The sequence below is a fragment of the Sebastes umbrosus genome, chromosome 24 (genome assembly GCF_015220745.1).
Source record: "Sebastes umbrosus isolate fSebUmb1 chromosome 24, fSebUmb1.pri, whole genome shotgun sequence".
NCBI lineage: Eukaryota > Metazoa > Chordata > Actinopteri > Perciformes > Sebastidae > Sebastes > Sebastes umbrosus.
In genome coordinates, this window is record NC_051292.1 from 14,300,453 (window position 1) to 14,316,693 (window position 16,241).

At 44.2% G+C, this 16,241-nt stretch overlaps 1 protein-coding gene across 10 annotated transcripts in view; it reads right to left on the reverse strand.

The window, feature by feature from the left end:
* The window catches only part of hecw2b (HECT, C2 and WW domain containing E3 ubiquitin protein ligase 2b), a 38,958-nt gene that overhangs the window by 1,101 nt on the left and 21,616 nt on the right, over nt 1–16,241 (reverse strand). For 3 of the 10 annotated variants that reach the window (XR_005205751.1, XM_037761828.1, XM_037761829.1), the window contains 26 exons: nt 15,993–16,162; nt 14,074–14,216; nt 13,546–13,646; nt 12,555–13,441; nt 12,298–12,448; nt 11,130–11,297; nt 10,548–10,649; nt 9,929–10,079; nt 9,697–9,800; nt 9,489–9,613; nt 8,932–9,117; nt 7,966–8,118; nt 7,587–7,689; nt 7,406–7,502; nt 7,204–7,287; nt 6,962–7,071; nt 6,036–6,156; nt 5,226–5,339; nt 4,723–4,875; nt 4,506–4,604; nt 3,719–3,848; nt 3,443–3,589; nt 2,453–2,567; nt 2,117–2,202; nt 1,865–1,977; nt 1–1,345 (listed from right to left, as the gene is read on the reverse strand). The exon at nt 1–1,345 is cut by the window's left edge. Coding sequence is in view for 5 of the 10 variants with exons in the window: in XM_037761828.1 (XP_037617756.1) it covers nt 1,234–1,345; nt 1,865–1,977; nt 2,117–2,202; nt 2,453–2,567; nt 3,443–3,589; nt 3,719–3,848; nt 4,506–4,604; nt 4,723–4,875; nt 5,226–5,339; nt 6,036–6,156; nt 6,962–7,071; nt 7,204–7,287; nt 7,406–7,502; nt 7,587–7,689; nt 7,966–8,118; nt 8,932–9,117; nt 9,489–9,613; nt 9,697–9,800; nt 9,929–10,079; nt 10,548–10,649; nt 11,130–11,297; nt 12,298–12,448; nt 12,555–13,441; nt 13,546–13,646; nt 14,074–14,216; nt 15,993–16,162 (4,025 nt within the window). In the remaining 5 variants the exon portion in view is untranslated. The remainder of the gene's footprint in view (nt 1,346–1,864; nt 1,978–2,116; nt 2,203–2,452; nt 2,568–3,442; nt 3,590–3,718; nt 3,849–4,505; nt 4,605–4,722; nt 4,876–5,225; nt 5,340–6,035; nt 6,157–6,961; nt 7,072–7,203; nt 7,288–7,405; nt 7,503–7,586; nt 7,690–7,965; nt 8,119–8,931; nt 9,118–9,488; nt 9,614–9,696; nt 9,801–9,928; nt 10,080–10,547; nt 10,650–11,129; nt 11,298–12,297; nt 12,449–12,554; nt 13,442–13,545; nt 13,647–14,073; nt 14,217–15,992; nt 16,163–16,241) is intronic. The other 7 variants (XR_005205753.1, XR_005205750.1, XR_005205754.1 and 4 more) reach the window with 7 other exon arrangements.

Below are 16,241 nucleotides of genomic sequence, written 5' to 3' on the forward strand. Positions count from 1 at the left end.
TTATTTTGATTCACCGACGCTTGAAAACGAACCCACGATAGGAAAAATCGGAACCCTTTGAGAGTGCGCATCAACAACCGTAACTTTTCAAAAGGAAAAAAAATGATATAAAAATGCTTTTAAAAGATGGTATTCATAAATACATGAGTAAAAAGGAATCAACATATAGATATGTTTTGCATTTAAATCTGCGTGCTGGTGCCCCACCACATGCCACCCGTTAAACTTCTTGGCTTCTAGGTCCGCCACATGGACATTTACTTTTTTCTATTTGGATGTATAACTTTCTTGAATGTAGACTACTTTCAACAAACTTTAGAAAAAATAGACCTGGATCAAATCATCAAATCAAATACAATCCAAGTAAATGGATATGGATTACTCACCATCAAAACATGATTTAACTCAAGTAAGTGTTGCCCAAAGATTTTTTTGCCAATTGATCCCGATCTGGTACAAAATCACATCATGAAGTTAGTTACATTCAAATCACAACATGTCACATCCACATAGTTAGAAAATCACTTTTTTCTTGTAGATGAAAATACTGTAACAATACCAAAGCTGCTGTCTAGACTCCAAAAGTAGCTGTAGAAGTTCACGTGAAAATTCCACAAACTTTACCAAAAGTTATATCAGGTGGTCCTCGAAAAAGCTTTGAGTAATAACCGCATGGGTGCAGTTATTGCTACAGGCCACAAGGAGACGCTGTACTACAAGAAGCTCTCAGTTCTGGACAGGCCTTTGAGGTCCATTCACACTAGAATAAAAGAGGCTGAGTCCACTCAGCTTTTGCGGTGAAGGCAGTGCTCGCTTCTTCTTTGATGTGTACATCTGAAAATTTTAACCTCCTGGTATCAAAGAGAAAAAAACAAAAAACATCCCGGTGTTCGATTGGTCAAATCCCAGCAGTTATCATTCTGGTTCCAAAGGCAGTGTGGGTCTTCATTCGTCACATCGCACAGGTGAAAGTGTGTGTTACTAAGCAGGTGCGAAATATGTGCAGGTGCAACAAAAAACAACCTCTGTACAGGGGGGGCATTTTCAAAAAGTCAGCTTCATGGTTCAAAGGTCTTATCAGCCTCGGTTATAAAATATAGCCCATCATAAATTAAACACAAACCTTTAAATCCAGCTTTTTGAACCTTCGTCCAGCTCTCTTCGCTACCACCAGCAGTCCTCGAGGGGCAGGCTGAGGTGAGCGGAGATTTGATTCGGCGGACGGGACGAGGATCATTCCAGCCCGAAGGTGCTGGTCTCCTCCACGGCCGTCAGCATCTTCTCATACAGCATTGAGAAGGACGGGTACGGTGGCAGGTCCAACCGGTTGAAGCAGGTATGAGCTCTGGAGAGGAGAATAGAAGGCGTAGTGTGAGCAGCACATGTTCCTTGTTGCCAATATCTAAACAAATCACACGTTCCTATTATTATTATTATGGAAAAATGACATTAAAATAAGTGTTTGTGATGTTAAAAGATAACTTAGTTGAGGAATTAATTAAATATTGAGTAATAATGCAAGGATATATTGTGCATCGCAGTGTTGAAGGAATAGTTTGACCTTCCAACAATTCCAATAGATAGTCCACCATAACCTCCTTGGCCATATTCAGTATAGAAATTGTTGAAAATTGCTGAACTCATGTTCCTTTTTGATGCTCTTACTCTTACTACTTTTACTTATTTTTGAATACTTGTTTCTATAAAGTAGCAGTACATTTACTCAAGTACAGTTTTGGATACTCTAGCGTACTTAAATTATTTAAATTTGTGCTAAAAAAAAAATCACAGTAATAATGATGACAGCATGAAATTATGACCAAAATTCAAACCATGATGAGCTTTGTGTTCTTGCTGTGTGTACCTGGGCAGTGCGGTGACCTTCCCCCACTTCTCTACACAAAACCTGCGGGGTCCGTTGCTGCCTCGCAGAGACGCAAAGCCTTCGTAAGGAATACTGGATGTCCCGGTCACAAACTGAACGGGAAGGAAGGAGACGGGAGGGAGCGACGGACAGGGAAGGAAAGAGAGAATAAGAAGATAAGAGGTGACACCTTCAATCAAAAATTTAGTAAATAACCTTCTTTGTGTTTCTCCATCACACACACATGCCTACCTGCAGGAGCCGTAGTCTCTGCTCATTGTTAAACCTCTCCACTGCTGCCCAGAACCACCGGATCACAATATGGTTGTCGTGGTAACCTAAATATAACACATCATGTCATGTAACTAGCAAGGGAATCATCGATGGCTTCATCCTCTGGACACCAGGAAATACAGAATTTCATGGGAATAGTAAGTGAGATTTTTCAGTCTGGACCAAAGTGGTGGACCAGCCAACATTGAAAGATGTTCTCTTTTTCCTCCTTAATATTGTAAACAAAAAAGATTTAAAGGTTTGAAATGAATTTGGTCTGATAAACAGCCCATTCATCCGTCTTTTCTTCCATACCTCCTCTGTACTCGGTGTTGTTCCTCCAGTCTGATAAGTCAATCTCAGCTGTGCCGGCGATGACCAGCTCCAGCTCCCTCGCATCAAACACTGATACTAGTCTGGCATCCACCACCTAGGAAACACACATATCATACACTGGGACCATTCTGTGCAGTACATTTTGACTGAGAAATGAACAGCATAGTGAGGGAAAAAATGAGGGGGAAGTTTTTTTCTATTTTGCATTTCTAGAATAAAGTCTAAATTACAGGAATAAAGTCAAAATGTCAAAGATATTGTTGAAATGTTGAGAATAAGGTCAATTTTTAAGTATTAGTGCCAGGCATAAGAAGTCAAAACGTTGAAAATAAAGTTGAAATGTGGAGAATAAAGTCAAAATACCATTTCAAGAATAAAGACGAAATGCTGAGAATAAAGTCCAGGTGTTGAGAATAAAGTCCAGATGTTGAGAACAAAGTCCAGATGTTGAGAATAAAGTCCAGATGTTGAGAACAAAGTCTAGATGTTGAGAACAAAGTCCAGATGTTGAGAATAAAGTCCAGATGTTGAGAACAAAGTCTAGATTTTGAGAACAAAGTCCAGATGTTGAGAACAAAGTCCAGATGTTGAGAATAAAGTCCAGATGATGAGAACAAAGTCCAGATGTTGAGAACAAAGTCTAGATGTTGAGAACAAAGTCCAGATGTTGAGAACAAAGTCCAGATGTTGAAAACAAAGTCCAGATGTTGAGAATAAAGTTGAAGTGTTGAGTATTAAGTTGAAATGTCAGAATAAACGTTGAACTTTTGAGAATTAATCAAACTACAGTATTAGCGTGAGCGCATACACTGACATTTCAACTGTATTCTCGAACTGCAAAACAAACCAAAAAAATCTTCCTTATCTCATCTTTTTCCTCATGTCTAGCCCTAATACTACTTCCATAGAAATGTAATAGATCGGTAAAAGCATGAAGATGTCAAAGTATTATGTCACACTAAGCCATACCTCGTAGAAACCTCGGACCAGGCTGTCAGTCTGCTGCACCACTCCTCTCTCTATCCTCCACTTCACCATCCGCTCAATATATTCCTTCTTGTTCTTCTCTGAGACGGGGATGTTGGCTCCGCCCGGCTTCAGCTCCCTCTCTGTTATCTATGGGAACACACACACACACACACACACACACACACACACACACGCACAAAATCATCACCTTTTTGCTTCCAGATTTTTATTTACAACCCCAGTCTGTCCTCTTTCTCTCTCACACACGCTCCTCACCTGTCCGAAGACTTCTTCATTGACGGTGAAGGTGAGGTCCAGCATGTCTTCTATGTCGTTGTCCTTCATCCACTGGAGGGACTGGTGAAACTCCTCGTCCAGGTACTCCAGGTCACTCAGTTCACAGGGACTACATGGGAGGAAATGAGAGGGAGCGTGTGATTATTTACTAAAAGTATATCAAAAATGTGTATTTTGTCTATGTGTCTATGTGTGATTAGTACAACTCAGCCATGCAGATCCACGCGCTAAATAACGCTCAAAGGTTATGCTCAATTTTGGCGAGGAAAAACAGGCATGGCCGTTTTCAAAGGGGTCCCTTGACCTCTGACCTCAAGATATGTGGGTACCCACGAGTCTCCCCCTTTACAGACATGCCCACTTTATGATAATCACATGCAGTGTTATGCATGCAGTATTAATGTGTTATTGTCTCCTATTCTAAAAGGGTGTGTTTGAATGTTTCTGCATATTGGGGTCCCTAAACTGTCTTGGAATTACATAAATTGGGTATCACTGTAAAGCTGAGACTCTTGTAGATCCAATGAGTCCAACTGTATTCATGTGTGATGATGTTAGTCCCCATAGGAGACATTTCATTGTAGTGAGATCATTTTTTGAAACTTGACCTCACTGTATAAAATTACCTGTTGTGACCTCTAGACAAACAAATGAATCAATACATAGACTAAGTCAACATATAAAATAAAAGACCTGGTCAAATGAGTTTAAAATGAGCTTAAAAAAAAAATCTGTGTTTGTGCATACATGCATTATATACACATACATGCGCAGTAGGCCTTTATAAAATGGTCTGGTGAAGAAGGCATCCAGCAGGTACTGATGAATCAGAGCCAAACCCAGAATACGACCACTGAACCGGAACCTGAAACACACACACATTAACACACATAAAAGTAAACAAGATCAATAAATAAATGCTTATATGAGCTTCAGTGTGTATGTATTTGTGTGTGTGTGTGTGTGTGTGCAGTAAACCTCACCATTCGTGGTGATTGTCTACGAAGGCGGACATGGGGCTGATCTGGACGGTGTAGGTGTCGTTGGCAGAGTACTCAAACAGACCATAATAAGGGTTGAACAGCTCTCTGGAAACCAAGAAAAAGAACTCTCTGGAAGGCCCGCTGTAGTCCAACCTGCAACACACACATTCAGGATATCAACCCTTACTACACCAGATCTGATGAGTTCCTCATAACACTTCTCCACAGACCAGGACCAGATTATTTGGGGTCTACATGTATATTAGAATTCTGTTTTGCCTAATGCTAAATCCCTGATCGATCTGAACTCCATTCAGAAAACAAGCATTTTAAAAGTTACTTGCTTGTCGTCTTGCGGACGGATAGCCACAGCTATTGCCCGCACAGAGGCATGAAAACATCAAGATATCATATATTCGCCAGATTGTCCATGAAATGAGATATGTTTCACAGATACGCACACATTCATGCTTATTCTTCTCCTCCCCCTCCCACGTACTCACCCCTCCTCCCCAACGAAGCTGACGTAGAGCTTGCTGCGCTGCAGGTCTTTACGGGAATAGCACATGATCTGGTTGAAGGCATCTTCCAGCAGATGGTCGCGACGGATGATCAACCTGAGACACGAACACAAGCAGGTGAGTGGACAGACAGACGCATCACATGCACAAAGAAACTAAGAGGGGAGGGGAAGGGAAGAAAGGACAGGAGAGGAGAGGAAAAGGAGAGGAAAGGAAAGTGGAAGGAAGGAGAAAAGGAGACAGAACGGAAGGAAAAGAGGAGAGGAGAGGAAAGGAAGGGAAGGAAATGGAAGAGAAAGAGGAGATGATATGACAAAAGAGGGGGGAGAGGAAAAAGAAAAGAGGAAAAGAAAGGAGAATAGAAGGAAGGAGAAAGGAGAGGGGAGGAAAGGGAAACAGGATGGAAAGAGGAGAGAAGAAGAGAAGGAAAGGAAAGGAAAGAAGAAGGGAGGACAGGAACGTGGAAGAAGGGAGAAAAGGAGAGGGGAGGAGAGGAGAAGAGGAGAGTGGAAGGGAAGTGAAGGAAAGGAAAGGTAAGAAAGAAGGCAAGATGAAAAGGAGAGGAAAGGAAAAGGGGAAAGTAGGGAAAGAGGAGAGAAAAAGAGTAGGAAAGGAAAGGAAAGAAGAAGGGAGGATAGCAAAGTGGAAGAGGGAGCAAAGAAGAGGAGGGAAGGAGAAGAGGAGAGAGGAAGGGAAGTCAATGAAAGGAAAGGGAAGAAAGAAGGTGAGAGGAAAAGAGAGGATAGGAGAAGAGGTGAGAGAAGAAAGGTCTCTCTTCCGACAACCACCTACTTCAGCTTCCCTGGTCCTTGACCGTAGCCTTTAGTTTCCAGTTTCCTGTAGAAGTTGCGCAGTTTGGCCTCAAAGTCTCTCTTGTAGGGTGCTGGAGCTCTGGCGTTAGCTCTCTGAGTACCTACAGGTAGAGGGAAACAGAGAAGCTGTCATCCTTTACTGCACTGGCATATGTCAGCAATGGTAAATGGTAAATGGACTTGCATTTAGATAGCTCCTTTCTAGTCTTCCGAGTCCATCCCACTCAAAGCTCTTTACTTTACACGTCAACATTCACACACACATTCATACACTGAAGACAAGGCTCCAACCTGTCCATCAGGATCTAATCTAAATGCTCATTCACACACCGATGGCTCAGCCTTCAGGAGTAATCTGGGGTTCGGTACACAAGGACAGCAGTCCAAGCACACTTGGACAGCGGTCCAAGGACACTTTGACATGCGGAGCCAGGGATCGAACCTCTCACCTTCTGATTAGTGGACGACCTCTGAGCTCTACCTCCGAGCCATCGGTACTCCTGTCTGTTTCTCCAAGCTGGGGGCGTTCTGACCGCAATCTATTGTAGGTAATATACTAACTATGCATAGGTACCTCATTCAACACCCGAACTATCCCTTTAAGGTTGAGACATTTGAAAGAATTGACCATTTGTCAAACACCTTTCCCCAACAGCAATTCCAATCAGCAAACGTAACAGGCCTGTCAAGTAAATTAAAGAGTAGGGTTCATATGTTTTTTTGTTAGAGACACACCGTGTAATTGGACGAATTGAACTGGTTAAATCGGTCGGTTGTATCGGCAACCAAATTTAGGTTACGACACTCATTTATCATTCCCGATCTGAGTCGACACCCTACGACGGCCGTGTCGGGCTATAATCGGGGCTGATATCGTGTAGTCTGAAGCGGACATTAGTCTCTTACCAGGCGAGTTCTGTGGGGAGGAGACAGGGGATCCCCGAGGTGACTGGCAGTAGCTGGGGTGAAGTAAGGCGTGAGGAGGCACGTAGGACATTACTTCATCTTCAAACAGACTGCAGAGGAGAGACAGAGCGAGGAAGAAAACTGAATGAATTCAACAGAGTGACTTAAATTGAAAGCAAGAGAAAAAGGAAGGAAACGTCAGGGAGATATGGAGACACTGAGTTAAGGGAAGAAGGTCTCACCTTAATAGCATGACAAGGTCAGCATCACCTGACAGCCTGGCCAATCCCGACCCTCCATCTGTGCGTATCAGCTGCACCTTCTCCCTGTTGTCATAGCGACATTACGCCGAGAGAGATGCTGGTGACTGTAGCTTTGCTTCACATAGAAGCCATACATATAAACACTAAACTCTGTGGGTATAGATTGACTGTGTGTGTGTACCTGAGTGAATGGTTCCGGTTGAAGTCGGGCTGTCTCTCCTGCAAAATCTCAAAGACGTTTGGTTGTCGGAGAAACGCCACGATCTTCTCGTTGTAAGCTAGAAGGAAAGACGACACGTTCATGTAGGTCATATCTGAGCATTTGTGAAGGGTTGTGTGTGTGTGTGTGTGTGTATACTGACCCACTGGCACGACGTCTGGGTTCTGCCCCCTGTTGGCAGAGGTGAAGGTGCTGGAAGGCCGCGGCAGGACGGGTGGGCCGGCGTGACGAGGGTCTTCACCCCCCTGCAGAGAGACGGTGGAAGGATGTTATGCTTTTATACTTTTAACAGCCTCAGTCGTTGCTTTAGGTATGTCAGCTACTAGGGCTGGGATGACACACCTATCTCCTGATTCAATACTATCAGGATACTTGGGTGCCGATACAGTAAATACAGTGAAAATGTTTGATATTCAGCATGTACGATTCTGGCATTGAATATTTCTTTCACAGGTGAATTGATATTTTTCCCACCCCTATCAGCTGCATACCTAAAGCACCTATGTTTTAGTCCGTCTTACCAGTCGTCGTGGGCTGACCTCCCCGGCACTGTGGCTGCGTTGGCGAGTCAGGTGTTGGCGGTGAGCCAGGACGCTCGGAGGCCGAGTGCTCTGGAGAGGCAGCCGGGGGTCAATGAAGGTGGTGGCACGGCAGTTATGATCCACGAAGAAAGGCTGCATATGTACACACAACAAGAGACTGTCAAGTGTCACATTCTGGACTTAACAGTAGACTTCTTTTGCAAATTTGTATGTTTTTTAAAATATATTTCTTCACACATTTACATACATCAGTGTGCATGTACTGTGACATGTTGTGTCACAAAATATTTGAAGATCCCCCTTCAGACATGTTTGAATTTTTGAATAATAATTTGTGTCTGATGTGCTACTAACCTCACTGTAAAGCACAATAAATGACATATAAAAGGTAGAAATGCAGAAATTAAGAAACGTAGAAGTGCAGATATTTATTTATTTTACGATTATTTTATTTTAGCATTTATGTATTATTTGTTATATTATTATTATTATGCATTTAAATATTTAATTTGTGTTCAACATTTAGTCTTTTATTTATTAATAAAATATGAATGTATGTATTTTTTTCAGCACTTACTTATGTATTTGTTGATTTACTTATTGATGAATAGTCTTTTTTTTCCATCCCCCATACAGGAAATGCTGGCATTAAGTCAAATCTCTACCAATTTATTCTTAATTTTGGGGCACAATATGCATACCGTGGCAGGGAATATCACACTATGAGCCCTAAAATTACCTAATATATATTTCATGTTAATAAACAAATTTTCCAACTAACTAAATAATTCATTCATTCATTCATTAATTAATTAATTAATTAATTAATTAACAGAAATAAATGTTGAATGTTGAGCATATATACACCAGTCTGCAGTCTACTCTATCCAAATTCCATTAAAGCTGTTGAGCTATGAGACTTTTTGATACAGGTGTGGTCCTCACCTTGCTGGTGTGGTCGTGCTTCATCTCCCAGCCTCTGGGCAGCTCCAGCTGTTTGTTGGAGAACATGTTGAGGAAGGCCACCAGGTCCCTGTTGTGCTGGTAGCGCTCAAAGTGGTGACCGTCCCGACGAACCTTACTGATCATATGCTTCAGACACGTGTTGGTGGTGAACATACGGTAGGCACTCTAGGCACGCAAGAGAGGCAGGAGAGAATTTATAGAAGAGAGGAAGGAGAAAAAGACAGAAAGAAGAGAGGAAACACATCCACCAGAGAAAGTATTTTGTTAAGTGAAGTTGTCCCGCTGTTTATTACGACGTAATTAGTATCCATTAACCATTTCTACGTTTGTGAAGAAAATCTAAATCAGCATCCCTAGTATGTATACTAAATACATAACCCTCCCTTTTTACTGACACCCTAATCATTTCCGTACAGTCCCTTGTACCCATGTGTGGTAGTGTGGGAGTGTGACCTATGAGAAGGAGATGAGGGGAAAAGAGAGATTGATTTGTTGAAGGAAAGAAGAGAGAGAAGGCGAAAAAGGAGTGTCCGTACGGGGTTGGAATGCAGCACAGTGAAGAAGTCGGGGCTGGTGAGGAACTTCGCGCTGGGGGACTGAAGCAGCAGGGTGAGGCGAGACCTGGAACTAGACGGAGCCACGCTGGTGTCCCTGCGGAGCTCTGCAACACAGTCAGAAACCAGTCTCTCCAGGACCTGCTTTACAGACTACATAGACCAGAATGCAATGCACTGAGAGGATTACCTGGGATGGAAGGGTGCGTGTCAGTCTCATCTGTCGGCAGCTCAATGGCTGGCGGCTCCTCTGGTCTGCTGTCGTTGGTTATCGTCCTACGTATACTCTGATACCTGGTAAGGTGTGTATGTTTGTGTTTACTACCATGGTGACAGTTAAAGTAATCAAATTTGACAATTCAACTACATTTATTTTGTAACTTTGCTGCTTGTATTTACAGTTTTGTGTGTGTGTTTCTGACCTGCGGTTCAGCTGCTCCATCTGCTGCATGGAGTTGGACCTCTGGAGGGTCTGCGGGGCGGGGGGAGCGGTGGGGCGCTGCCAAGTTGTAGTTCTGTTGACATGGTCCACGTAAAAGATCCGACCGTGGCTGTCGATACGAGCCTCCCAGTCTGGTTCAAACAAATGTATAATGATTTTTTATGCGTCTGTCGGCTTGTAAAGGAGTGAACACCCAGTGAAAAAGACGAGTAATGAATCCCTTTAAGCAGCCACAAAGATTGATTATACTATCCAGCATCACGCGCCGTTTGCCACTGAGGTGTTGCGCACTTCGCGGTAAAGACAGCTCAACTTCGGAGCAATATTTAGACCCTTTCCCAGCAAGCTAGCACATCATGAGACGCATCTCAAGATTCGTATGATACCACTGTATGTCCACTATCTTAAAAACTGAATCCCGCAACGGCCTTCAAAATGCAGTAATGTTAATGCCAGTCAGATGATCCATCATCACTTTCAGAGGGTTAAAAGAAGGCCAAGCAAACCAACAACTAAGGAGGAGAGTTACTGTTACTAATGAATAGCTGACACTACTAACTAATTCTATCAATCATACACACACACACACACACACTCACTAGGTGGTAGCGGCTCGTCCACTCTCTGGTAACGACTGATGTCATGGCGGAGAGACGGCAGGGAGCGAACATGCTGGTGGCCATTGACCTGAGCTGTGGCACCTGCATATATACACACACACACACATACACGCACACACACACACACACAAATATTTTAATCGATTGACAGCCCTATAACAAAAATATCCTGATTTACATGTATAGACACATAAAAGAAGCCCTGTTAGCCTGTGAATGTCTCAGTTTAATATGCTCCTGTTAGATGAGAACACAGCCTGAGGTGAAGAGACGTAACCGCAACCGCTGCAGCAGGGGACTGGAAAATAGAGACGTGAAAAGGATTAAGATCCTTGATTCACTCATTGACGACTATTAAGGAAACCTCCAGTGAAGCAATTAACCTCCAGCTGCTCTGGTGGAGCCGCTCAGTCGCATCTGATCGAGGAGTGAAGCTGTACGGGAGGTAATAATGGTTGGAAAAGTGCTGCTATATTTTCCCTTGTAAATAAAAGGGATAATTAGTTTTCATTTTTTACTGGAAAAATAAAACAAAAAGTCAATATCTGTCCTGCAGCTCACCTGTCTGTCTCTCCACCCCTACTGTCCCGTTCTGACTCTCTCTGGCCCCGCACACCTCCTGGATTTGGGCCATGCCTCCGGAGGCCTGCATGGACTGCCTCCTCCTCCACACCTCCCCCTCCTCTTCCTCCTGCTCCACCTGACCGTCCCTGCTGCTGGCTCTCGCTCCTGTAATTAACAAGTTGTTGTTTTTTATGTGTGTAATGCAACCAAGACCTCCGGGGCTGAAAGAATTAAAAACGTGGAAGTGCTAAAAAAACTGCAGTTCCTCGATATGGCCACTTGAGGCTGCTCAAGGCAGCTTGTTTCTACCTTGTTACCATTGTGACCTGTACAGACCTCTGCTAGCAAACTAACTTTACCTGCCTCGGAGCTTTCAAACAAATCTTTATTGACAACTGTCAACAGCCAAAATGTTCCTCAGAGGCCGACGGGCTGTGTTTTTTCCTTCTATTTTACACGCAAGGTGAGCGCTCAGGTGCTGGCTGATGATTGGACCGTACAGTGTGAGCAAGAAAGACATGGACAACTCAGACTCCAACACAAATTACACAGAAGCACCGAAACCGCAAAGTTCTATCTAGTGAAGCCCGTCTTGCAAAACAGGAATGTGACCGACGTCGGAGGAAAACTAGTGTTGTGGGAGCGTGTGTGCACGAGCGGCGGCGACGAAACGAGCGAATAGCAGAGCAGAAGAGTTAGTTTAGCTCGTGCAGTGGAAGTTTGTGCAGAAATAAATGCTGCAGCTCCTCCAGACCAACAGAGGTTTCCCGTGTCTTGTTTCCTGCTGCTGAGTGGAGTGACAAGTAACGTGATCGTCTCTGACCAAAACTCCGGTGTCTCCCCTGTGTCTTCTGACCACGATCGGTACGCTGAAGCAGGAAAAGTTAACACTAGAGACCTTCGTCTGGTCAGCTAACATTACTGCCACGCAGCTGAAATATAGAGTGATATTGTTGTTTTAGCTGACGTGTGTCGCCTCACTGTTTTGAGCGATGCTCTTTCATGTCTATGTAGAGCGAGCACAAGCGCGAGCAACAGGACGCTGACTTTTGTTGACTTAACGGCCACAGGTGTCGCTGTTAACAAGCATTTCTGATTCTTACATTCCCTTTAATAATATTGTAATAAATATTGCCACCCATAAACAGAAACATTTACCACCTACCAGCTTCAGAAGTCCTTCCTCCTTGGTCAGCTGTGACGCTGCTCGTAGGAGCTGCTGCTGCTGCTGCCGCTACTGGTCCGTTTGCCTCGCTGCTCGATGACTCCCCTTCCTCCTCCGCCTTCGGAGCCACTTCTTTTCTTATCTCTACCTCCTGAGGACAGGACAGGAGAAATAGAAGAGCAGAGAAGAGAGTTTGAAAGATTCAAAACTGAAATCCAAGACTTGTAGCTTTTAGTCACCAAACTATAGCTGCTCACCTGAATGGGTGAAAGTGGACCAAGTGAGGGATTGCAGGGTACTTCCTGGTTCACAGCCATCCTGCTGCTCTGCTCCTGACAGGTACATTCCACCACAGACTCCCCCGGCCCGGCCGCTGCAGCTGCTTCAGCCCCCGATGCCTGAGATGAGCTGGAAACTGTGGAAGTTCCTCCGGTGATGTGTGTAGCCTCAGCTGAGCCTCCAGAAACCTCTCCGGTCCCAGCTGCAGTCTCAGCCTGTGTTGGGGCTGCACCTTCTGCAGCTCCAGGTTCAGCCCCTGGCGGCTTAGTTCCAGGCTGAGCACTGGGAGAGGAACCTGCCTCTGTTGTGGCCTCAGCTCCAGCTCCAGTCGGCCCCTGTGGCTCTCCTTGCGAACCCTCGTTCCCCTGTTGAGACTCAGATGTAGCCGAGGCTAAGTCCGTGCTCTGCTGTGTCCTCGTCTCTTGTGATTGCTCCCTGTGCTGCCCCGCCGTCTCCTCATCCTCGTCGGAGTCTATGTGCAGCATGGCGTTGAGCCGCGTGTCCGTTGGAAAGCTGGAGCGGAGTTTCGGCGAAGGCCCCGCCAGAGGCCGGTCCCCGGGGCTCCTGGGAGCCTCGATGGCGTCCAGGTAGTCGTTGAGCGACACCTGCCGGTGGGTGTGGCCGCCCAGAGCCAAGGCGAGCAGATCTTCCTCTCCCATCTGCCCGGGCTCGCGCCACACGCAGTCCTCGCCATAGTAACGAGCGCCGTTGACTAACGCGGAGCCCTCGTCGGGGCCTGTGGGAGAAGGTCTGTATGCGACTCTTGAAGAAGACGACGGGTGAGGGAGGTCTTCGTCGTCTGAGGGACTTCCGGGGTCACCGTTCACTGCACCTAAGATGGTTCCCACAGCCTCTGGGGAGGTTTCTGATGGAGGAAGAGGGGTAAATACATAAAAATGTATGTTAAAGACTTGTGTGTGTGTTGCTGATTTACATAACTCCAAAACAGTATGATGTACAAACACAGACCTTCATGTCCAGTGGAGGTAATGTCCATCCTGAACTGAAGCTGCCCGCTCACATGGTCCGTAGGGAGACGACGACACAAGCTGTAGCTGACTGGCTGATCGCTGCACACGCACACACAAACACACACACACCTTAGTTATGTCGATGCCGACAGCAGCTCAGGATTTCAATACTAGAAGATACATTATCAGAGAATACGCAGACAGATTTGCCCCACCTCCCGTCAACCTGTGCAACACACACTATACATCGCGGTTCACTAGAGTACATGATGTCCTCAGTTGTGGATCGATATCAAATCAATGCCTGAACAATGAGCTGATTAGGACGTATTGATTGGTATTGACTGCACCATGTTGAGTCACTGTGTTTAAGTGCTGAAGGTCAGATGACTGCTTGAAATACACACATTTATCAACACTCTCCTGACACAGCTTCACGATCAGTTGTCGGTCTATTTAAAAACCTGCGGCTTTCGTAGACGCGCGTCCAAAGTGAACGTCGCTGTGCGTGTGTGCGTGGACTCACTCGGCTGTCGGCCCCTCCAGAAGTCTCTGCACGGGGAGGATCAGCTGACCCAGAAAACGCTTGATGATTGGCCGGCTCTTGGAGAACTTATCTTTCACCTCGATCTCCAACACGTCAGTCAGCAGAGCCACAAAGGTGTATTTCTACAGGAAGATAAATAGTAAAAAGTATAGTTTTTTTTTTTTTAAAGTTATTTTTTGGGGGCATTTTCCATTTTTATTGACAGGACAGTGGATAGAGTCTTGAAAGGGGGGAGAGAGAGTGGATGCGGAAAGGGCCACAGGCTGGATTCGAACCCGGGCCGCCGCGGTCAGGACCAAGCCTTAATACATGGACGCCCGCTCTACCAACTGAGCTAACCCAGGCGCCCTAAAAAGTATAGTTTTATTTCCATTACATGGACATTTGGTATGTTTACACTTATTTGTAATTACATGATGTATTTAGAATAGGGCTGTCAGAGGATTAAAATATTTAATCACGAATAATCGCATGATTCCATGGTTAATCGTGATTAATCACATATTTTTTATCTGTTCTAAATGTACCTTAAAGGGAGATTTGTCAAGTATTTAATACTCTTATCAACGTGGGAGTCGGCAAATATGCTGCTTTATACAAGCATATTTGCCCACAAACACAAAGCAAAGACAAAATATTGTCCAGAAACCCTCACAGGTACTGCATTTAGCATACAAAATATGCTCAAATCATAACATGAAGCCCAACAGGCAACAACAGCTGTCAGTGTGTCAGTGTGCTGACTTGACTATGACTTGCCCCAAACTGCATGTGATTATCATAAAGTGGGCATGTCTGTAAAGGGGAGACTCGTGGGTACCCATAGAACCCATTTACATTCACACATCTGGAGGTCAGAGGTCAAGGGACCCCTTTGAAAATGGTCAACTGGGAATGGTGTACTTATTTTGTAAAAAAAAAATATATATATATGTACGGTACTCAACAACGAGACAAATTATTTTTGATCCCGTTTGAATTATTGAATTGTGCCATGAATTACATATATGATGTTTGTCAATTTAAAAGATCATCTTGCAAGTCAAGAAGGTCGCAGTTTGTTGTAGGTTGGCCGTAGTAGCATTTCGTTTTTCGTGTGAACTACATCTCTCGTCTCACACAATAAATGTCACCAACACCAACGTGGCTGTTACCTCGGTACGTTTCACTTTGTTCTTCCAGAACGAGAGAAAAAAAAAGTATTAAAAGAGATAAAGAATTCCTACAAGTCGAAGCAAAAGAACGAGCAAGACCCGCTGCTCGTGTTTCAGCTCGTGCATCGTAGCTTCAGCGAGAGAGAAAGTTGTGACGTAACTTACACGACTTTTGGGTGTGTAGTCTTTCTAATTATGTATTTTCACAGTCTTATACTTCAGGAGTTTTATGACAAAATGCAACTTTCTTGACTTGCAAAATTATCTTTTAAATTTACTAGGGCTGATAATAAAACGTTAACGCAATCGATCTTTCAGAGGTTGTAGCGACTCAGTTTCGTTTTATTTTTTTTAGTTTTGGTAGCATATGAAACTAAAAAATGTCACAAATCCATTGTCATACTAGCTGTTAGTTGTAATAATAAATGTATACATACATTTGCATAAAGCAGCATATTTGCCCACTCCCATGTTGATAAGAGTATTAAATACTTGACAAATTTCCATTTAAGGTACATTTTGAACAGATAAGAAATGTGTGATTAATCACAATTAACTATGGACAATCCTGTGATTAATCGCGATTAAATATTTTAATCAATTGACATCCCATCATATGTGGAATTCATGGCACAATTAAAACAGGATCAAAAATGATTTGTCTCTCGCCTTTTACCGGATCATAAGCAGACAAAATTCAAAATTCCACAAATTGTGTGCATTTCTGTGTGTGATTTTGCTGACCTCGCCGTGCCACACAGGGTTGGTGGTGTTGGCTATGATGGAGGAGCGTCTCTCCTGGCCGTGGTGGGTGAACTTGGGGAGCCCGCTCCTCTTCCCGGGCTGGATGGACATCTTCAGGTACGGGTCGGGGTTGAAGAACATGCCCTTCTTCAGGCCCAGCGCCCGGATGTCTGGAGTGGAAAACACACATTCATCAGCATGTGTGTTGATTTATTTACTCGACCACAACTACATCACAACACCATTGAA